This window comes from Numenius arquata, chromosome 1 (assembly GCF_964106895.1).
Source record: "Numenius arquata chromosome 1, bNumArq3.hap1.1, whole genome shotgun sequence".
NCBI classification, from domain to species: domain Eukaryota; kingdom Metazoa; phylum Chordata; class Aves; order Charadriiformes; family Scolopacidae; genus Numenius; species Numenius arquata.
In genome coordinates, this window is record NC_133576.1 from 75,390,618 (window position 1) to 75,407,275 (window position 16,658).

General features: G+C 40.2%; 1 protein-coding gene across 5 annotated transcripts in view; it reads right to left on the reverse strand.

Moving 5' to 3' along the window:
• Positions 1-464: 464 nt before the first annotated feature.
• MCF2L (MCF.2 cell line derived transforming sequence like) overlaps positions 465-16,658 on the reverse strand; it is a 158,943-nt gene continuing 142,749 nt past the window's right edge. For 2 of the 5 annotated variants that reach the window (XM_074155776.1, XM_074155785.1), the window contains exons 19-30: positions 16,149-16,241; positions 15,921-16,013; positions 14,434-14,559; positions 12,937-13,158; positions 12,238-12,330; positions 11,633-11,711; positions 11,419-11,485; positions 9,447-9,562; positions 3,834-3,964; positions 3,099-3,211; positions 2,867-2,970; positions 465-2,739 (exon numbers count right to left, since the gene is read on the reverse strand). In XM_074155776.1, coding sequence (XP_074011877.1) covers positions 2,645-2,739; positions 2,867-2,970; positions 3,099-3,211; positions 3,834-3,964; positions 9,447-9,562; positions 11,419-11,485; positions 11,633-11,711; positions 12,238-12,330; positions 12,937-13,158; positions 14,434-14,559; positions 15,921-16,013; positions 16,149-16,241 — 1,332 coding nt within the window. In that variant the 3' untranslated portion in view covers positions 465-2,644. Of the gene's footprint in view, positions 2,740-2,866; positions 2,971-3,098; positions 3,212-3,833; positions 3,965-7,316; positions 7,392-7,746; positions 7,804-8,701; positions 8,789-9,446; positions 9,563-11,418; positions 11,486-11,632; positions 11,712-12,237; positions 12,331-12,936; positions 13,159-14,433; positions 14,560-15,920; positions 16,014-16,148; positions 16,242-16,658 lie in introns of all 5 variants that reach the window. The other 3 variants (XM_074155766.1, XM_074155793.1, XM_074155802.1) reach the window with 3 other exon arrangements.

A 16,658-nucleotide genomic window follows, 5' to 3' on the forward strand; every position in this document is an offset into this window, starting at 1 on the left:
CACCCAGCTGCAGCTGTTGCCAGACACAGACCTCCAACTTGGTCTGCTAAGACCACAGGATCAAGAGGAGCATGTGTACAGGAGGAGGGGAATCACAGGATACACAGCTTTTTTAGGGAAAACCCAACAGTGATGTGCCATCTGTCAAAAAAAAGGGAGTGTGGGAGAAAGGGAATCAATCTGATCACCTGGCACTGGCTTTCATTTTTTTATCCTCAGCCCACAGACACGCTTTAATTCCTCAGTGTCAGGTAAGTGAGACAGGGTCACATGGGTAACACGGTGTTTTTCCGAGATGGTCCAGAATGAGTAGGCAAAGGATTTGAACACACAGACCCTGACAAGCAACAGCTAGACAGACCTGGTTTTCTGTTCCAAATCCTTCAGCCTGTCTCTGTTTTTATATGATAGCTGTAAGAAGCTTTTAAGACTGAGACAAAATAAAACACCGAGCACATCTATATAAAGGCATTCAGCAAGAAGCGCTGAAATTTATTCAAATTAATTACAATAGAGACCTCTGAACTTCTAATTCACAACAGCAGTAAAAAAGGAAATGGTGAAATGGGTTGTATTAAAGTGCAATGATGTGGAGAAAACCATTGAAATAACACAAACGAGGCCGAGAAATGAAAGGACAGTCTCATCCTAGCAATGACAGCAATATATAAGTAAATTATGTTACAGATAATTTACAAAATAACTTACATAGATGAAGATAAGCTGAATCTCATGTTGCCATTCCATTGTTAAATATCAGACTAAATATTCCCGGTCAGCACAGTATTATATGGGATAATTAAAAAAAGATCAGAGGATTTCTACATTGGAAAAGATGCCCGAAGTAAAACCCTGATCAGCCTTTATATTGCAGTATTGCAAGAAACCTAAGTATTTATGAATTGTAAAGTGACACATTGAGCAGCATGAAGACTATAAATACATCTTTTACATTGATACATTATATCTACACACATATACATATCTACACACATATATATACACACACAAGCACATACATGCATAGATATATGTACATAAATATACGTGTGTGTATATATATGTTTCAATTTGTACTGACCACGGTCAGCTGCATTTTGATTGCATCTGGGGTAGGGCTGCTTTTGCAACTCAGGAGTAAGATAATTCTTTAGAGTATTCATCCTTTACATTTCCTAAGCTGCAGCCTCTAAAATCTAAAATTCTGGCATAAAGACAGACTTCAGGGCCCAGTCATCAGAGGGTCTGATGATTAACAGCAGTTCCTGTTGCTTCTGAAAAATTGCACTCTTAACGTCCACAATATTTTTAAGTAATATGACACATGAATCAGTTAAAAACCTATTTTCATAGAAGTAAAAATATTTGAGAGATGGACAGGCATGAATACAATATTCCATACATGCACACAGTTCTGGACTGTTTGTAAGGATGAAGTGCAAAGAACATCTGACAAGGTGAAAATTTACAACATTGGCTTACATCATACCTTGAAAACCTGCAAGTTTAGCATTATCCTTCCTTTAAAAAAAAAAATTAAAATACTCATCTGTAGAGAAGAGTCAGATTTATGCTAATAAAGGCCTTTTTTTCTCCCGTGCTCCCCTTTTGTAGAAAAATTATGCCATCGTGGTTTTGTCTTTGAATAAATCTGCAACAAACACTACTGACTACAAATATGTCTGGTTTCTAGCCCTCACAAGTTTGCCTGAAGGAAGGCTCTTCACCCATAGTGCAGCCACATTGATTTCCTCTGCCTGTAACTGCATGTTGATTGTGAGACCTGAAGGTAACTATGCAATTCCCATCTATTAAGAAATCATTTAGTGAATAAGAATGTTTGTGTTTCATTGTGCACCTGCATAAGGAAAAAAAGACACTACTAAATTGCCAAGGCTATGTAAACACAGTGATCTTGGTAAAGAATTTGGTTGCGAGGCCAAAATACCTCAGAGAACAGCTGTTCCATTGCACACATCATTAAAAGGTCGGAAAGGATAAAATAACGGTTCCTTTTGATGCTGCTGTGGTCAGTGAATAGGTCATGTCTGCATCCCAGTTTCTCGGGAGCAGAAGAATATCCTGAAGACCCGAGAGAAGATAAAAGGCAGGACCAAACCTCCCTTCCTGGTTGCTGGAAGAGTCCCGTTCACTGCATTGACCGAGGTACGTCCTTGGAGAAGGGGTTTTTTGGGGAGGAGAAATTGTAAACTCAGATTTATTTTCTTCATACATATCCTGTACAGTGATTGCTGTGTTATTAGTTTACAATAAGGATTTAGCACTGAACACATTTTGTTTGCTCACATTCAGATCCTGGCTGTTACAAAATGATACAGTCCTGCAGAAACCTGATTGTATGTCAATGAGAAAATGTGTTTTATGCTAACAGCTCTGCAGCTTCAGACTTCAGAGTAGAAGCCTCTGCAAGACCCTATTTCAAATCGTTTAACTTTTATTTACAACTTCACATTCCACGCCCTTTTCACTGGGATCCTCAGGGAGAACCTGTAAAAGTCACCAGTGAAAATACTCAAAGCTGGCAACACAGAACTGGTGGTTCTCCAAGTCCAACATCCAGAACTCCGCCTAAAATGACAAACTCTGGATTTACCTTCCATGGAGGTGTGGTGAAAATTTAATGTTAGCCCTTAATATCTGAGAAGCTGGTGCTGCTGGCATTGCAGCTATCACTGCAACTTGATGATGTGCTCAAAGTGCTGGAGGCAGTGCCTGATTCTGGGAAAGGGAAAGAAAAGAAAAAAAAAAGTCAAGAAAATATGATATGGTCATTGTTTTGCACAACTTACTTTCATAAGAGGAGTCTTCAGAAAGACAATCACATAATTTAAAATAAATTGCCTACCAGAGCTGCTTAAAGATTGAGCTGATTTTGAATTGCCTATGAGCATGAGCAGATTGTTTGCTGGGATCCAACCTTCTCTACCAGTGCTCAGGTTCTTGACATACCTAAAAAAACCCCATAAACAATAAAAAGTCAGATGGCTTCATTTGATGCCTTTGAGAGTTTTGCCCTAAACATCTGCCTTCCAAACACAGTTCTGCGTATAAAAATTTCCAAACACAGATCTGCGTACCAAAGTCCATCCTCCCCTTCACGAATCAGTTGAACTAGATCTCCACTTTTCACTGTAAATTCTTCAGAAACTCCTTTCTCATAATCAGTCACAACAGTATATTTACCAGGAGTCTAAATGCACACAGAGGAAAAACAAACAAATTATTTCTATTGAGTAATTTAAGGTATGTTGCAGCTTTTGTTATGAAATTACAGTACTTTTTTCCTTCTCTCTCATGCACATAAATGCTGAAGACTGTAAATATACATACACCGAGAGCGAGTAAAACTTTGCTGTTCGATTACATGCAAATTCAGTACACGAATTCTCAAACCCTGAAAAACATTCAGTGAAATGTTTCCATTACGACAATTAATTCAAAGCTCTACAAATAAAATTAAAAAAAAAAGAAAAAATACCAAGCTGGCAAACTAGTGACATGATGTATGCGTGGAAGTCTGTTGACATGGTAGCCAAGCGTGTCATTGCTTGACTGCTGTACTATGCCATGAGCAGTCACGGTCTCATTAGCCTGTGGGCCCACAAAGGCACGGACAGACCTTCCCAAGGAACAAACACAGGCCTGATTTAGAAGATGGGGATATTTTCCATTCCCCTAGGAATTTTGCCCACCTGAGGATTTCAAGGCAGATACTTTCCTTCCTGCAAGCTTCAAAAAGTATTCCTATATACTGCCACATGCAATGTATCAGTAACATTTGCTTAGCTCAATAGGAAAGCATTTCTGGTTACCAGCTTCATCTCGGCTCCCCCTCCTCCTCCTCCTTCTTCCTCTGCATCCGATGAATTCAGCGGATCTTCAGCACTAGACCAGCCATCATTTTCTTCAGATGCATCAAGAGAATGAGATGTTTTAGCCCAACCTTGGGGAACAAACAGCCGCTGGTTAATTTTGCGGCACTGAGCCACTGACTGGGAAAAAAGGTCTTCCCGCTGAAAAGCTCTTAAGTGATCAACATAAACAGGAGGAAAATCGTACACAGGGAAGTTATTACAGCCACTGGGTAAAATTCACAGCTGGCAGAAGTCGGCCCGTTTCCATCAGAGAAAGTGGAGTTGTGGCAATGCACAGCAGTGAATTTGGCTCTTTGGATTAATATAGAGGGAAACAGATAGAAAGAACACAAACTAAAAAGAAGCTGTTTCTCCCTTATACAAAGATGAACAACGGATAGATACTCTTTTTCTTGGGAGGAGGTAGAAGACAGGAACATGCACTCTATGGGAAGAGGATGAACACACAGGGTTGTCACCCAAAGCAACCTAAACAGCCTGCTGGAACAAGAGATGGATGCACATAGCTTTGTTCAAGCTGTTGAGCACCTAGAACTGTTAAAAAATTCAACATAAGCTACAGGCACTCTGTACTTCACCTGATGAGGCAGCTTATTATTTAACAGTATTCAGGTACAAGAATTACTTAATCACACTGAATTATCTTGGTGTTAAGTCATTGCATCAAGCACAACAGGAACAAACTCCTGCCTGTCATTTATTGAGAAGTGTTCCTTTTCCTCTCTCAGGGTGAAGCATTGCATTTATTTACAAGGTTGAATCATATCCAGAGTGCACAAAAGCCTTTTCCAAATAAAACTACAGTAAGCTTTACTAGTGGAATGCTTTTCACTGAGGTCAGCAGCTGCTAATAAATGTCAAGCTTATAATGAAGAAAAAGTAATAAAAGTCAAATGAATACTTATAAGTAAGATTTTGGTCTAAGCCAAAGGGTAACAACAATGAAACTCAATGAAAACAATGAAAGGAAGAACAAACCTCCCAACTTTTATGTAACTATTAGTTAAGAAAGCACCACCATTTTTGCTCTTCACTGCGTCTGAGGCATTTGTCGCATGACTGGTCAAACCAGTACATTAGGAAAAAACCTGAGCATCGCCATAGTAAAGCCAGAGCAATCTAAGGTTCATAGAAAGAAATCACACCCAGAGCACACCAAACAGAGTGGGACTTTTACCTCGCCTGCACTGCTGGATAACCTGCACAAGTTTAGAAGTACTGACCCCTTTGGCCCTGTCCAGGGTTAAGAATGAACTTCCATCTGTGAAGAAACTGAGCAATACATTCCCACTGTATTCCATGCAAATTTCCTTGGAAGCTCACACCCTATAGTTAGCTCGTAGGACACAGGTGAAACCCTTTCCATAATTTCCAAGTTAAGAACAAAGCAACAAACGAAAACTTGGTTTCTCCTAATTGTTCCAAGCTCTCCTTAGAAACAGAACCAACGAGTTGCACAAAAGAAAAAGTGAAATCACTGTAATTGCTCTGCCTGTAGCATCGTACTCACTGAACTGCTCATCCGGAACACTTTGGGTAACAGCTCTTGTTTCTCAGCCTTTCTTTTCATATATAAGCTCATATAAAATCCCATCTCATCCTGGGCAGGGAAGTGGTCACTATGGTCATATTCATGTTAGCTAACTACAGGCACCAAAAATATGCATACACATTCAACATGCATGTGCGTATTCTGCACAGCGAGACTAAATCAGAGCTCCCTATAAAGGCAGGAAATGTCAAAAAATGGCAGGCAGTCTTGAGAAAAGGCAAGGTTATGCAGAAATTAACTTAGATTTGATGGTACCAGGAAAATCAAGAATTCATTAAGTGCTTCTCTTCAGAAATGGGCCCACAGGTTTCTTCACAGAGCTGGGATCTCTCTGCAAGATGTGATTCTGTCAACCAATTCATTTTCCTTGAGCCTATTGCAACGTAAGTCAGAGAAACGTAGCAGTGAAAGGAGACCGGGGGAGGTCCATCACCTGGTGCAGTTTCATCCTGAAATGCCTGGGTCAACTGCCTTCTTACCCCTCTTTGGGTTGAGGGAGGAGAAGAGATTAAGTGCCAGAAAAAGAGATCCGAAGGTACAAGACAGAAAGGGGAGTTACTAGATGTTTTGAATTAATTTACTTGGTTTACTGGTTTCATGAAGTGAAAGGCTGCTGGACAGGACAGCGAATCAGACAAGTCTGTTCCAAGGACCCAACAATTTTACTGTAAATTAGCAATGATCAAGGGCTCTCCACCCTGGAAAATTCCAGGCCACAAAACACCCTTTGCTATCTGATAGCATTTTCAGGCCCTCAGAATTTCCATGATACCTGGAGGTCTCAGAAGCTTGACCGCTACCTACAGAAAATTAGCCTTGTAACTCCCGTGACTGCATTGGTCTGGCCTGGGATTACTTTTCCTGCTGCTCAGACAAGGTGAATGGTGTTGCATAGTTCCCCCAGCATGACAGCCCAACCAGCATCATTTCCACAGGTGAGACAAAGACAAAGGCTGTGGAAACCTAGAGAAAAGGATGATGGCAGGGCTTGAAACAGCTTCATCTATCTTTAGAATAATATTTTCTAAAAGAGATGTTGGTGGAAAGACAGTCAGGAAGAGAGGGACTGCTTTCCTTGTACTCTCTAGTTAATTTGCCCCAGGGATTTGTATTCAAGCCTTCACCAACAGCCTTGCTGGTTAGAAAAGGCTCATTTAACTGAAATGATTTTCTATTCTTTGCTTAGCTGCGGGTTGAGAGGACAGGAGGCAAACTGCTACAAGAGGTTCAAGTTAAATCATCTGGGGTTCACAGGGTGCCAAAAATTGTGTACTATCACCCAAAGAAAGATCATAGAGTCATAGAACGGTTCAGGTTGGAAGGAACCTTAAAGATCAAGTTCCAACCCCCAAGATGCAACTGGACTGTGACTACAGTAATAAATGCAGATCTAAAATGGAAATTCCACATGACATTGATGATCACCTCTCTGACTAAAGTACATGAGTTTTGGATTGTTTTGGTTTTTTTTCCTTTAAATAAATTAAACCCTCTCCACAAGGGGCACAGTGACAGGACAGTGCTAACCGGAAAACCACGTGTTTCATAGCAACTGGACACCCCTGTAATTCCATTAAACACCTAGCTTCTGGTTATTTCTTCAGCAGAAGATCCCCTTCCCATTGCCCTCTTCTAAAAAAACTAGTTAGTCATAAGCTACTTTATTTGATGCCAAAGTAAAACTTCAACCAGCTGTGTTATCAAAAACACTATATATGGAAGCTGACAGACCCACTTGGAAAAACTCAGCTGATACCAATACTGCTGCACACAACAGCATCATATAGGTAAATCCAGCGCCCTGTTGTAACATATTACATGAGGGATGTGTGAATATTTGTGGAGTACAAGATGTGGTATCACTATACCTCTTAAACCAAAAGGAGTTGGGTCACTCACTACTTCATGTCGTTTAGATTTTTTGTCAGGACTGGTAGGAGAAGCTGCAGGAGGATGAATAGGCAAAAAACACAGAAGAGATATATTGAAGAACTGGAAAAAAGAGAATAGGTGGAGTGCATGCTAAATACCTTTGAGTTTACACTGGAAAACAAGAGGATTTCTGTAATCACTCTAATTTTAGCCATCATTGGTCAATTACAGCAGGAGAAATTAATTATTTACATGTAGTTATTTGAAGATAAACTGGCAAATTTATTTTACAGTAATAGGTGAAAGTATATATAAAGCTTTTCTAAATGAATTAGACATCAACTGAATACAATTAATTTTAATTTTAGACAATCATTACCAAATCAAGCAATCATTTTTTGTATAAATCTAGTGCTACAGCAATACCTGGTCCTGTAAGAAGGATCATTGGCAATGTCTGGCTTTTAGCAGAAGATGGAGTTTCTGTCAAGGCAAGCATGGGACATTAGTGCTCACCTCATTAACATCGGATACACAACCCTAGAGTCTCACCAGAAAGAACTCAAAGGTAATCAGGTCTTAAAAAGGCATTCTGAAAAGATGCTTGGGGAAAAAAAAAAAAAAAAAAAGTCATGCTCATGAACAAGTGTCATCATCTTAATGCAATTCAGACTGTTCAGAGGCAGCTGTTCAAAGCAAGAAGTGAATGTGCCAGTGCGATTACTTGGCAGGAGGAAGCAAGAAAGGTATCAGACTCCTATTGCCTCTTTTACTGAAAAAAACACAACAAACCAAAACCAATAAAAAAACACACACCACCAAAAAACCCCAGACCATTTCTGGAAGCATAGGAAAATTCTTATTTAGTTTTGTATCCAGCAAAACAACATTGTCATACACATTCTACTGTAGCCATGACTTAGGAGTTTTGAAAGATGCTAATATAGAAATACTCTAGCAAAACCTTGATTCCTTTTTGCCAAGTAGAGGTGCATTTGGGGCAGATCCACTGAATCCAGAAGCCAGGCAGGTGTCTGATCTGAAGACAATTTCCTTCCTCTAGTTTTCTACAGGTACGGGGCACTATAAACTCCTTCCTCAGCCTCAACAGTGAGACTGGAGGCATTTGAAACTTCACTCTGTCCCTTGCATTTCCAACAGCTCCACTTTTCATCAGTTGCATCCCTCCCTTTCCCACTCTGGAGCCAGTTTCTCTTGAAACCTCCCTGTCAGGGTCAGTGACTCAGGAACCTAGCTTGAACTCAGGAGAACAAGATAGTGCATAAACTGAAAACCTGTTGCACTACACACACATACAAAGTGATGCTTCAATTACAGCCTTAAACAGAAAACAGCCTAGCTTTTTTTTAAAAAAAGTTACCTTTCTGACTTTTGAGATTAGTAAAACCCTGCAGCGTAAAGCGCTTTTTTGACAGTACAGAGCACTCTGAGGTAAAGCTACTGTCATCTACAAAGAAATAGAGAGACACAGAAAGAAAGGGGAGAAGGCCATGAAAAGATCAAGGCAAAAAATCATTTGCAGCCCTACCAGGGAACCTGCATGTTAGGATGAGAAAGGACAACTAAAAGTCCAGGTACAACAAAAGAGTCCAAGTGGCCAGTTGTCCTCACTATGCAGGGGGCTTGTACCGCCACTGGTTCAGTAAATAATTATGAACGATGGGAACCAAAATTCAAGAGGAAAGAAAACGAAACCAAAAGTCTTTGGAACAGAATGCTGAGAAATTTACCCAGAGGAAGAGAACCCTGAGAAGGTGGGCAGCTCTAAGAGAAGACCCACTGCAGACTTGGGCCTCATAACACATAGTTCCCACCTCCTTTTGGCTACCCTTCATTCGAGGTGGCTTTTGGCCTGTCCACACCACACAGTGGTATGCAGAAACCCCAAGCTAAGGGCAGATGGGACCTGCACACTGGTACAGTGTGGGCAGCTCTTTGTGGATGGGCTGCCTTAGGGCTGAAAGCAGCAAAGCTTTGCTTGTTCTGGCGTAACGCTGCATTTCCCTGTGCTACTGTGGCTACTCTGCTGGTGGATCTGCCTGTGCAACTGCAGTGCAGGCATGCTCTTTGCAATTCAAGGTAACGATACAAACATGTGAACTCACCTTTGCCTTTCTCAGGGTTCTTTGGTGCTACTGCGGTGCCATAACCTTCTAGACTTGCAAGATCAGCTTTTCTTTCCTCCATTTTTTTGGTGTTTCTGATGTGGTTCCGTGACGGACTGTTTATTGGAAGAAAATTGAGACAATTACTTCACCTCCAGCAAATTTGAGGTGGGTGAATGAATTTGAACGGGGGTGATGACCTTCAGTTATGGGCTGCCTTTTACATACAGATATATAGGCTGAAAACCATTTATTAGCCACTTCCCAGATCATAGCTCACAGGGCTGAAGAAATCATTGGTGATTGTGTATTTAAAGACCATGAGCACTTACAAAGGAGAAAGGATCCCCTAATTGACTGCAACCACATGTACTATGGCAGTGGGAGCTACTGAACAGACAGTTCAGGACAACTTCCTGTCACTCAACTACAGGCACACATTCTGTTCTGACAGTTTCCTCCTGAACATACTAAGGAAAAAAAGAAAAAGAAAGTAATGAACTCTGCCCCTCAGAAGCTCTTAACACAGAAACTGATAAGGGATGAACACAGAACACAGATTGGATCTTGCAATTGGATTCCCATCACACGTCTCATTGGGAATAGAATGGAGAAAGACATCCCACAAATACTATACATCTGGGAAATTCTCCCTGAGTGATAAGAAGATGCATAAAACATGCAGGGCAGAGAGCTACTGATATGTATTCAAGCACACACCACGTGCGAATGACTGAAGACATGAGCACACAGGCTTATGGGTATTTACACATACACATATGATGAAAAAAAAGACTGAGTAGCAGAGGATTAAAAGACGTGTCACAGAAGGGCAGAACAGCAGGTGGGAGCAGAAGAATATACAGGTTGGTAGGATGAAGGATGAAAAAAAGGAAAAGAAGAAAAGCTTGACTCAGAAGCTGGGATACTGGAGGAATCAACACATTGCTTAATTTTGAAAAAAGGAAATTAGAGGAAAAGAACAAGAGACAGAGGAAAGATAACACCCTGAAAAAGACAAAAATTACTATCATGACATTGGAAAAGGAAGAAAAAAACCAATCCAGGTAAAGGAAAACAACAGAGAAGGAGGGAAAAGGCTGCTCCACATGACTCTCTTATCTGGAGTGCAAAGTATATAATTAGCTGTTCAACAAACCAACCCATAATACCACCAGGAGGTTATCCTCCCCCTCTACTCTGCCCTGGTGAGGCCTCATCTGGAGCACTGTGTCCAGTTCTGGGCTCCCCCAGTTCAAGAAGGACAGGCAACTGCTAGAGAGGGTATAGCAGTGGGCTACAAAGATGATTATGGGACTAGAACATCTCTCTTATGAGGAAAGGCTGAGGGACTTGGGTCTTTTTAGTCTGGAGAGGAGAAGACTGAGGGGGCATCTGATCAACACCTATAAATACTTAAAGGGTGGGTGCCAAGAGGATGGGGCCAGTCTTTTTTCAGTGGTGCTCAGTGACAGGACAAGAGGAAATGGGCACAAACTTGAACATAAGAAGTTCCATCTAAACATGAGGAGGAACTTCTTTACTTTGAGGGTGGCAGAGCACTAGAACAGGGTGCCCAGAGAGGTGGTGGAGTCTCCTTCTCTGGAGACATTCAAAACCCGCCTGGACATGTTCCTGTGCAACCTGGTCTAGGTGGACCTACTTTGGCGGGGCGGGGTTGGACTAGATTATCTCTAAAGGTCCCTTCCAACCCCATATCATTCTGTGATTCTGTGATTTTGGCTGGTGCAGAAAATGACTTTTCCATGTTGTTCTCTATCAACTGGCAAAGCCCCTGCCACTGCTGCTCAGTTTAACAGTTCTGGAGATGTATAAGCCCCAAGCTTTACAGATCTAAAGTAGGAAGAGACCTAAAAAACCCCTAAAGCATAAGGGCCAGTTCTAAGGGATCAGAGTAATGACGCATTAGTATATTTACAAGACAGCCAGACTGATTTGGCAACGTACTTACCTTGTACAAGATGATGATGGTAAAGGTAAACTCTGTGTGTGTTCTAGTGTCCTGTGCTGACTAGCTTCTGTAATGGAGGAAAGAAAAAGAATTATTAAAATTGATTTGTGCTTTGAGCTTTTCACTTCTACAGTCCTACACAGTGAAGATATACAGCCCAGGTTTTGAAGTTCAAAGAGAAAAGCAATTACTACATACATCCAAAATATTTTACCTCTGCATGCCTGCAGTTGACTTGTCAGCACTTTTCTTATTTCATTTACCCAAGTGGCTTTAACTTCAGGTGTTGGTGCCTACTCAAAAACAAATACAATCAGCCACCAAGCATATAATACTTACTACACAAAGAGTTGCATGCCACAGTACAGCCTCAGAGGAATCCTTCAAGAGGGACAGACAGATCTCCCTCTAGTCCTTCAGTGAACAAAAGCTAGTTGTGACACCTGGAACACGCTGAGGCAGAGGCTTCGCATGTGCTACAGTCAAACCCTGGCTTGCAAGCCATCCGCTACTCCAGTGACAGCAATAGTAATAGTGTATATAATATCCCCCATGGATATTGTAAAACGTGATTTCCACCCCCTCTGCCCCCCAAAGACTGCAATTCAAATACATCATTTAAGAAACTGCCTTATGAATTAATCTGGTATGCTTTGGCTTGGATTTTTCCTCATTTCCTCATCACTGTCTATTGGTGATATAGCAAAGGGAAAACAAAAAAAACCCAAACAGATCATCTTAGTGTTAAGACTTCCCACCCCCTGGCCTCTCTCTCTCTTTCTTTTTTTTTTTTTTTTTTTTTAGTGGCGTGTTATTTACCTGTATGATGTAAACTTCTTCCCTTGCATTATACCAGATTTCAAATTTTTTTGCATCCCCTTTGACATTTTCTGTTATTCCAACTGCTGCCATCTGGAAACAAAGAGAACAGAGGCTGACCTACCACATTACAATTATGGTAACAATGGAAGCAGGCGGCTGTTGGTATTCTTTGGTACCCTATTTCTGAAAAGCAAAGCCACATTTGGCTTCTTATTCAAGGAAAATAATAACTAATAAAGAATGATATACTAATGAAGCATGATCTGCATGTTGGATGAAAGAGATTCAGTGCTTTCTGTCAGCTTGGCTACCTCAGGTGGAAGAAAGGTTTAGGTACATTAAATTGAGACTGACCCACAAGATGTCTCTCTTAAAATCCAGACCACCAAATCTTACATCTATTTTGTACTACCCTGCTCTACTCATTATTTTTCTGTGTGATTAATGCAACTGCCATTCAGCTGGACTAGTATGGTTTGGATTTTCTCAAAGGATAATTTCCCCCTACCCCGACTCTCTAGCAGACAGCAACACAAAGTGACACAGACCTGCAGCACCAGTTAGGTTTGCCTGAAAGGGTGAAGTTCCCAACGCAAAACCATAACACAGCTTTGCTGACAAAAAAAACTAGAATACTGCATTGCTGCAGGCTAAGCCCTCAGTACCTTGACCTTACTGGACTGCTCAGTGTCTTACATTTAAGGAGTGTTTGTAGCTGTAAGAAGGTGCTTTCTCATATCCCTCTCCATTTTCTTCTCGCTTTTTACAGAACAACACTGCTTTCTCGTGGAGGAAGAGGTGCCGCTGCATTGGCTTGAAGCGTGCCAAATCTTTCACCTTCGAGTGACCCTTTTTGTGATCAGTCCAGACATTGAAGGATCCCTGCATTAAGAGCTTGCCCAGCTCATTCAGGTTTCCCTGGAACAAAAAAAAGCACAGTATTTATAACTACAAAGAGATTATATCAGACTAAAACACATGCTCTGACCAGGTCTTTACAAGTTCTGTCATTCCAAGAAATCTCTCACATCAGTGTTTATGTTGGCTTTGGAAACATAATAAAAATAAAGTCAGTGTTGGATTTTTACACATAATTTTCTCCCTCACCAGCACTGTTCAGGCAGGATTTTACAGTCAAGAGTACCAGTAGCAGAGATGCAAAGATCTACACATAGAGAGAGGAGGAGGCACAAAACACATATTTGGTTGGTTGGGATTTTTTCCCCTAAACTCTGCTCCAAAGCTACTTACGTTGTGTTTTGGGGTTGGTTTTGTTTGGTTGGTTTTTTTTAACTGGAAGTTTTGGGTGTAGTTTTACACATAGATATTAAAACTTAGTGGCGACTCCCACTTGACAGTAGCCTAAAGATAACCTCAAGAGAGGTTATCCTGCCCCTCTACTCTGCCCTGGTAAGGCCCCATCTGGAGCACTGTGTCCAGTTCTGGGCTCCCCCAGTTCAAGAAGGACAGGCAACTGCTGAAGAGGTACAGCAAAGGGCTACAAAGATGATTAGGGGCCTGGAGCATCTCCCGTAAGAGGAAAGGCTGAGGGACTTGGGTCTTTTTAGTCTGGAAAAGAGAAGGCTGAGGGGGCATCTGATCAACACCTATAAATACTTAAAGGGTGGGTGCCAAGAGGATGGGGCCAGTATTTTTTCAGTGGTGCCCAGTGACAGGACAAGAGGAAATGGGCACAAACTTGAACATAAGAAGTTCCATCTAAACATGAGGAGGAACTTCTTTACTTTGAGGGTGGCAGAGCACTAGAACAGGGTGCCCAGAGAGATGGTGGAGTCTCCTTCTCTGGAGACATTCAAAACCCGCCTGGACATGTTCCTGTGCAACCTGGTCTAGGTGGGCCTGCTCTGGCAGGGCGGTTGGTCTAGATGATCTCCAGAGGTCCCTTCCAACCCCATGTGATTCTCTGTGATTCTGTAAACCAGACTCTTCATGATGCTTTGCAGTTCCTAACTCGGTGTCAGGTAGATCAAAGAAAGAAAACTCGGGCAGACAAAGCAAAATATTATTCACAGCAGGAAAACTTCAGAAGAGTATAGAGAGATCCATTTCCAATTCAGTTTAAAGGCACCTTTTGTAAAACATTCTTCTCATCATTGGTACAGTATAGGGTATGCTGTACATATATCTAAGAAATAAATGAAATTAAAATTATGTAAAAATACTGTTACTCACATCATAGCCTGTAATGGCTATCTGGTGCATAGAATCATTAACTGCTTTGAGAATACCCAGTATAGAAGTTAATGCCTCCTGAAGGTCTTCAGCACCTTCACAGTTCTTACTGTACTTCAGCATTTCCTGAGATGGCAGGGAATGACAACATACTTAGATTTGGAATCAGCAATAACTAGAAACATTCAAATTTTAACACTGAATTTAAGCTTTTAAATTAAGTGCTTATAAAGTTTTTAATGTTATCCAGTAAAGTTTTATACCACATGATCTAGTGCATTAAATACTGTCTGGAACTCAGAAGACCCTAAAGTTTTATTTCTCATCTCTGCTGCTAATTAGCCACATTATCTCGTTCATCTAAACATTCTATAAGCACTACACCTAAGAATTTTACAAGACTAACTTTACAAACATTTTCATCATGATTGCTAAAAAAAAAACCAATAAAAAATTTTGTTATTTTTTGTATTCATAACTTTTTAGAAGTGAACTGTAAAAACATAGGCAAATTTAATTTATTATTTGAATTACAGTGAGGCCTGGGATGCTAGTAACAGATTTAAACTTACTGCACTGGGCATTGTCTACACATTTAAAAAGGCATCACTTCTCCAAAGGGATTATTGGTGAAGCTGCATCTTCGAGTTTGATGCAGATAAACATAGCTGTGAGTTGACATAGAAACCCCAAGATTTCATGGTATGAGAATAAGCATTTACTCATGGACTGCAGGAACTAAAGATACTTTAAATCAAGAACCTTTCAAACACTCCTCTCTTCATACAAACTTAATGTAATTAATTCTTTAAAAGCAGTTAACTTTAACTCAGTTTTAACTCAAAAGTACATGTGGTCCAAGGTACTTTTTTTTAAACTACTGTTAAATAAAATTATTGAAATATGCATCTATGTGGGAAATGTTTCTTAAAACAAGCCAACTTCAAACGTGGAAAAAACTTAAGACATTAATTTTAAAATTTATAATAGTATATCACTCTCATTTTGATGTCTCAGTATAGTGTGTTTAAGTGAATCATAACAGTACCTTTCCTCAAAATACCATACAGTGCTCTTGGTTAAGTGCGTTTGCTAGACCCTAGCAAAGGAAATTCCTGTAATATGCATGAGGTGACCATAACTGGCAAGTAACAAATATTTCAAATACTCTCTTTTCTTTGTTGCAAAGATTTCTTGGTCCTTCTGTTTCCCCTAATCAATTTTTCATTCTTCTCTTCAGCAGAAACATATGGAGAAAGCAGTTACACAAGGTGTCTCTGTGTAACATTTGTCTGTCTACTAGCAGCTTTTTGGCTGAAAGAGAAAGGAACCGAGCTGAGAGTCGATAGACTGGGATTTGTCTCTGTTTTGATTTACACGTGTCCACTAATTTTTAGGTTTCTCTCCAGCAGGATGAGAGAAGCAGCATTTAAAAAAACCCACAAATGCACATACCAGACTTAGTGTCATAGCTTAGTAACACATACCTTTAGCAATAATTGGTATTTGGTTATTCTTTGAACGGGTTTCAGCAAATATGAGTCCAAACTGAGCTTGTGATCGAGTTTTCTTTGACATTCCTGTAATCAGTGTTGGATTTCATCAGTACACTAATCAGTATTTCTGTTACTCAGTCTTGACATAAATGAAGTTTAAAAGAAAACAACCAAACCAACTTCCCCCCTCAAGTATTTTAGAGACTCAAGCAAGCATACCTGAAAGAATACAGAATCTGAAAACTGCCTCCACAAACTTTCAGATCGAGGTTTATTTTGACAGTATTTTTCATAAATCTGGAAGTCTTCCATCTGAAATTGCAGAGACAAGTAAAAAGTTAATACATTCCTGTGACCTTAATGGACAAAGTTCATAAGATTTTTTTTTTCATAATCAATAAGGCTCAGAAGAAAAAAACAAAACAAAAATGCAATTCCTTGAAGCATCCCAAGCAAAACTCAATTATTCAAAATAATTTATTTTGTAATGGCTACTAATTATTTACTTGGAACATCAGAATAAAATGTTCCTGTTAATTTTTGCTTCAGTTGAATGTTAAGCACCTTATGAAGCAGCATATATTGTATTTACAAATATATTTCTATTACAATATGAAAAATACTTCTATGAATGCCCAACCATGAGTCCTTCTGTGCAACTTTTTTAAATGCCTTTGCCCTTTTTTCATTACACATTTTCATTTTATGAACATGTTTCTCACTGGGAGT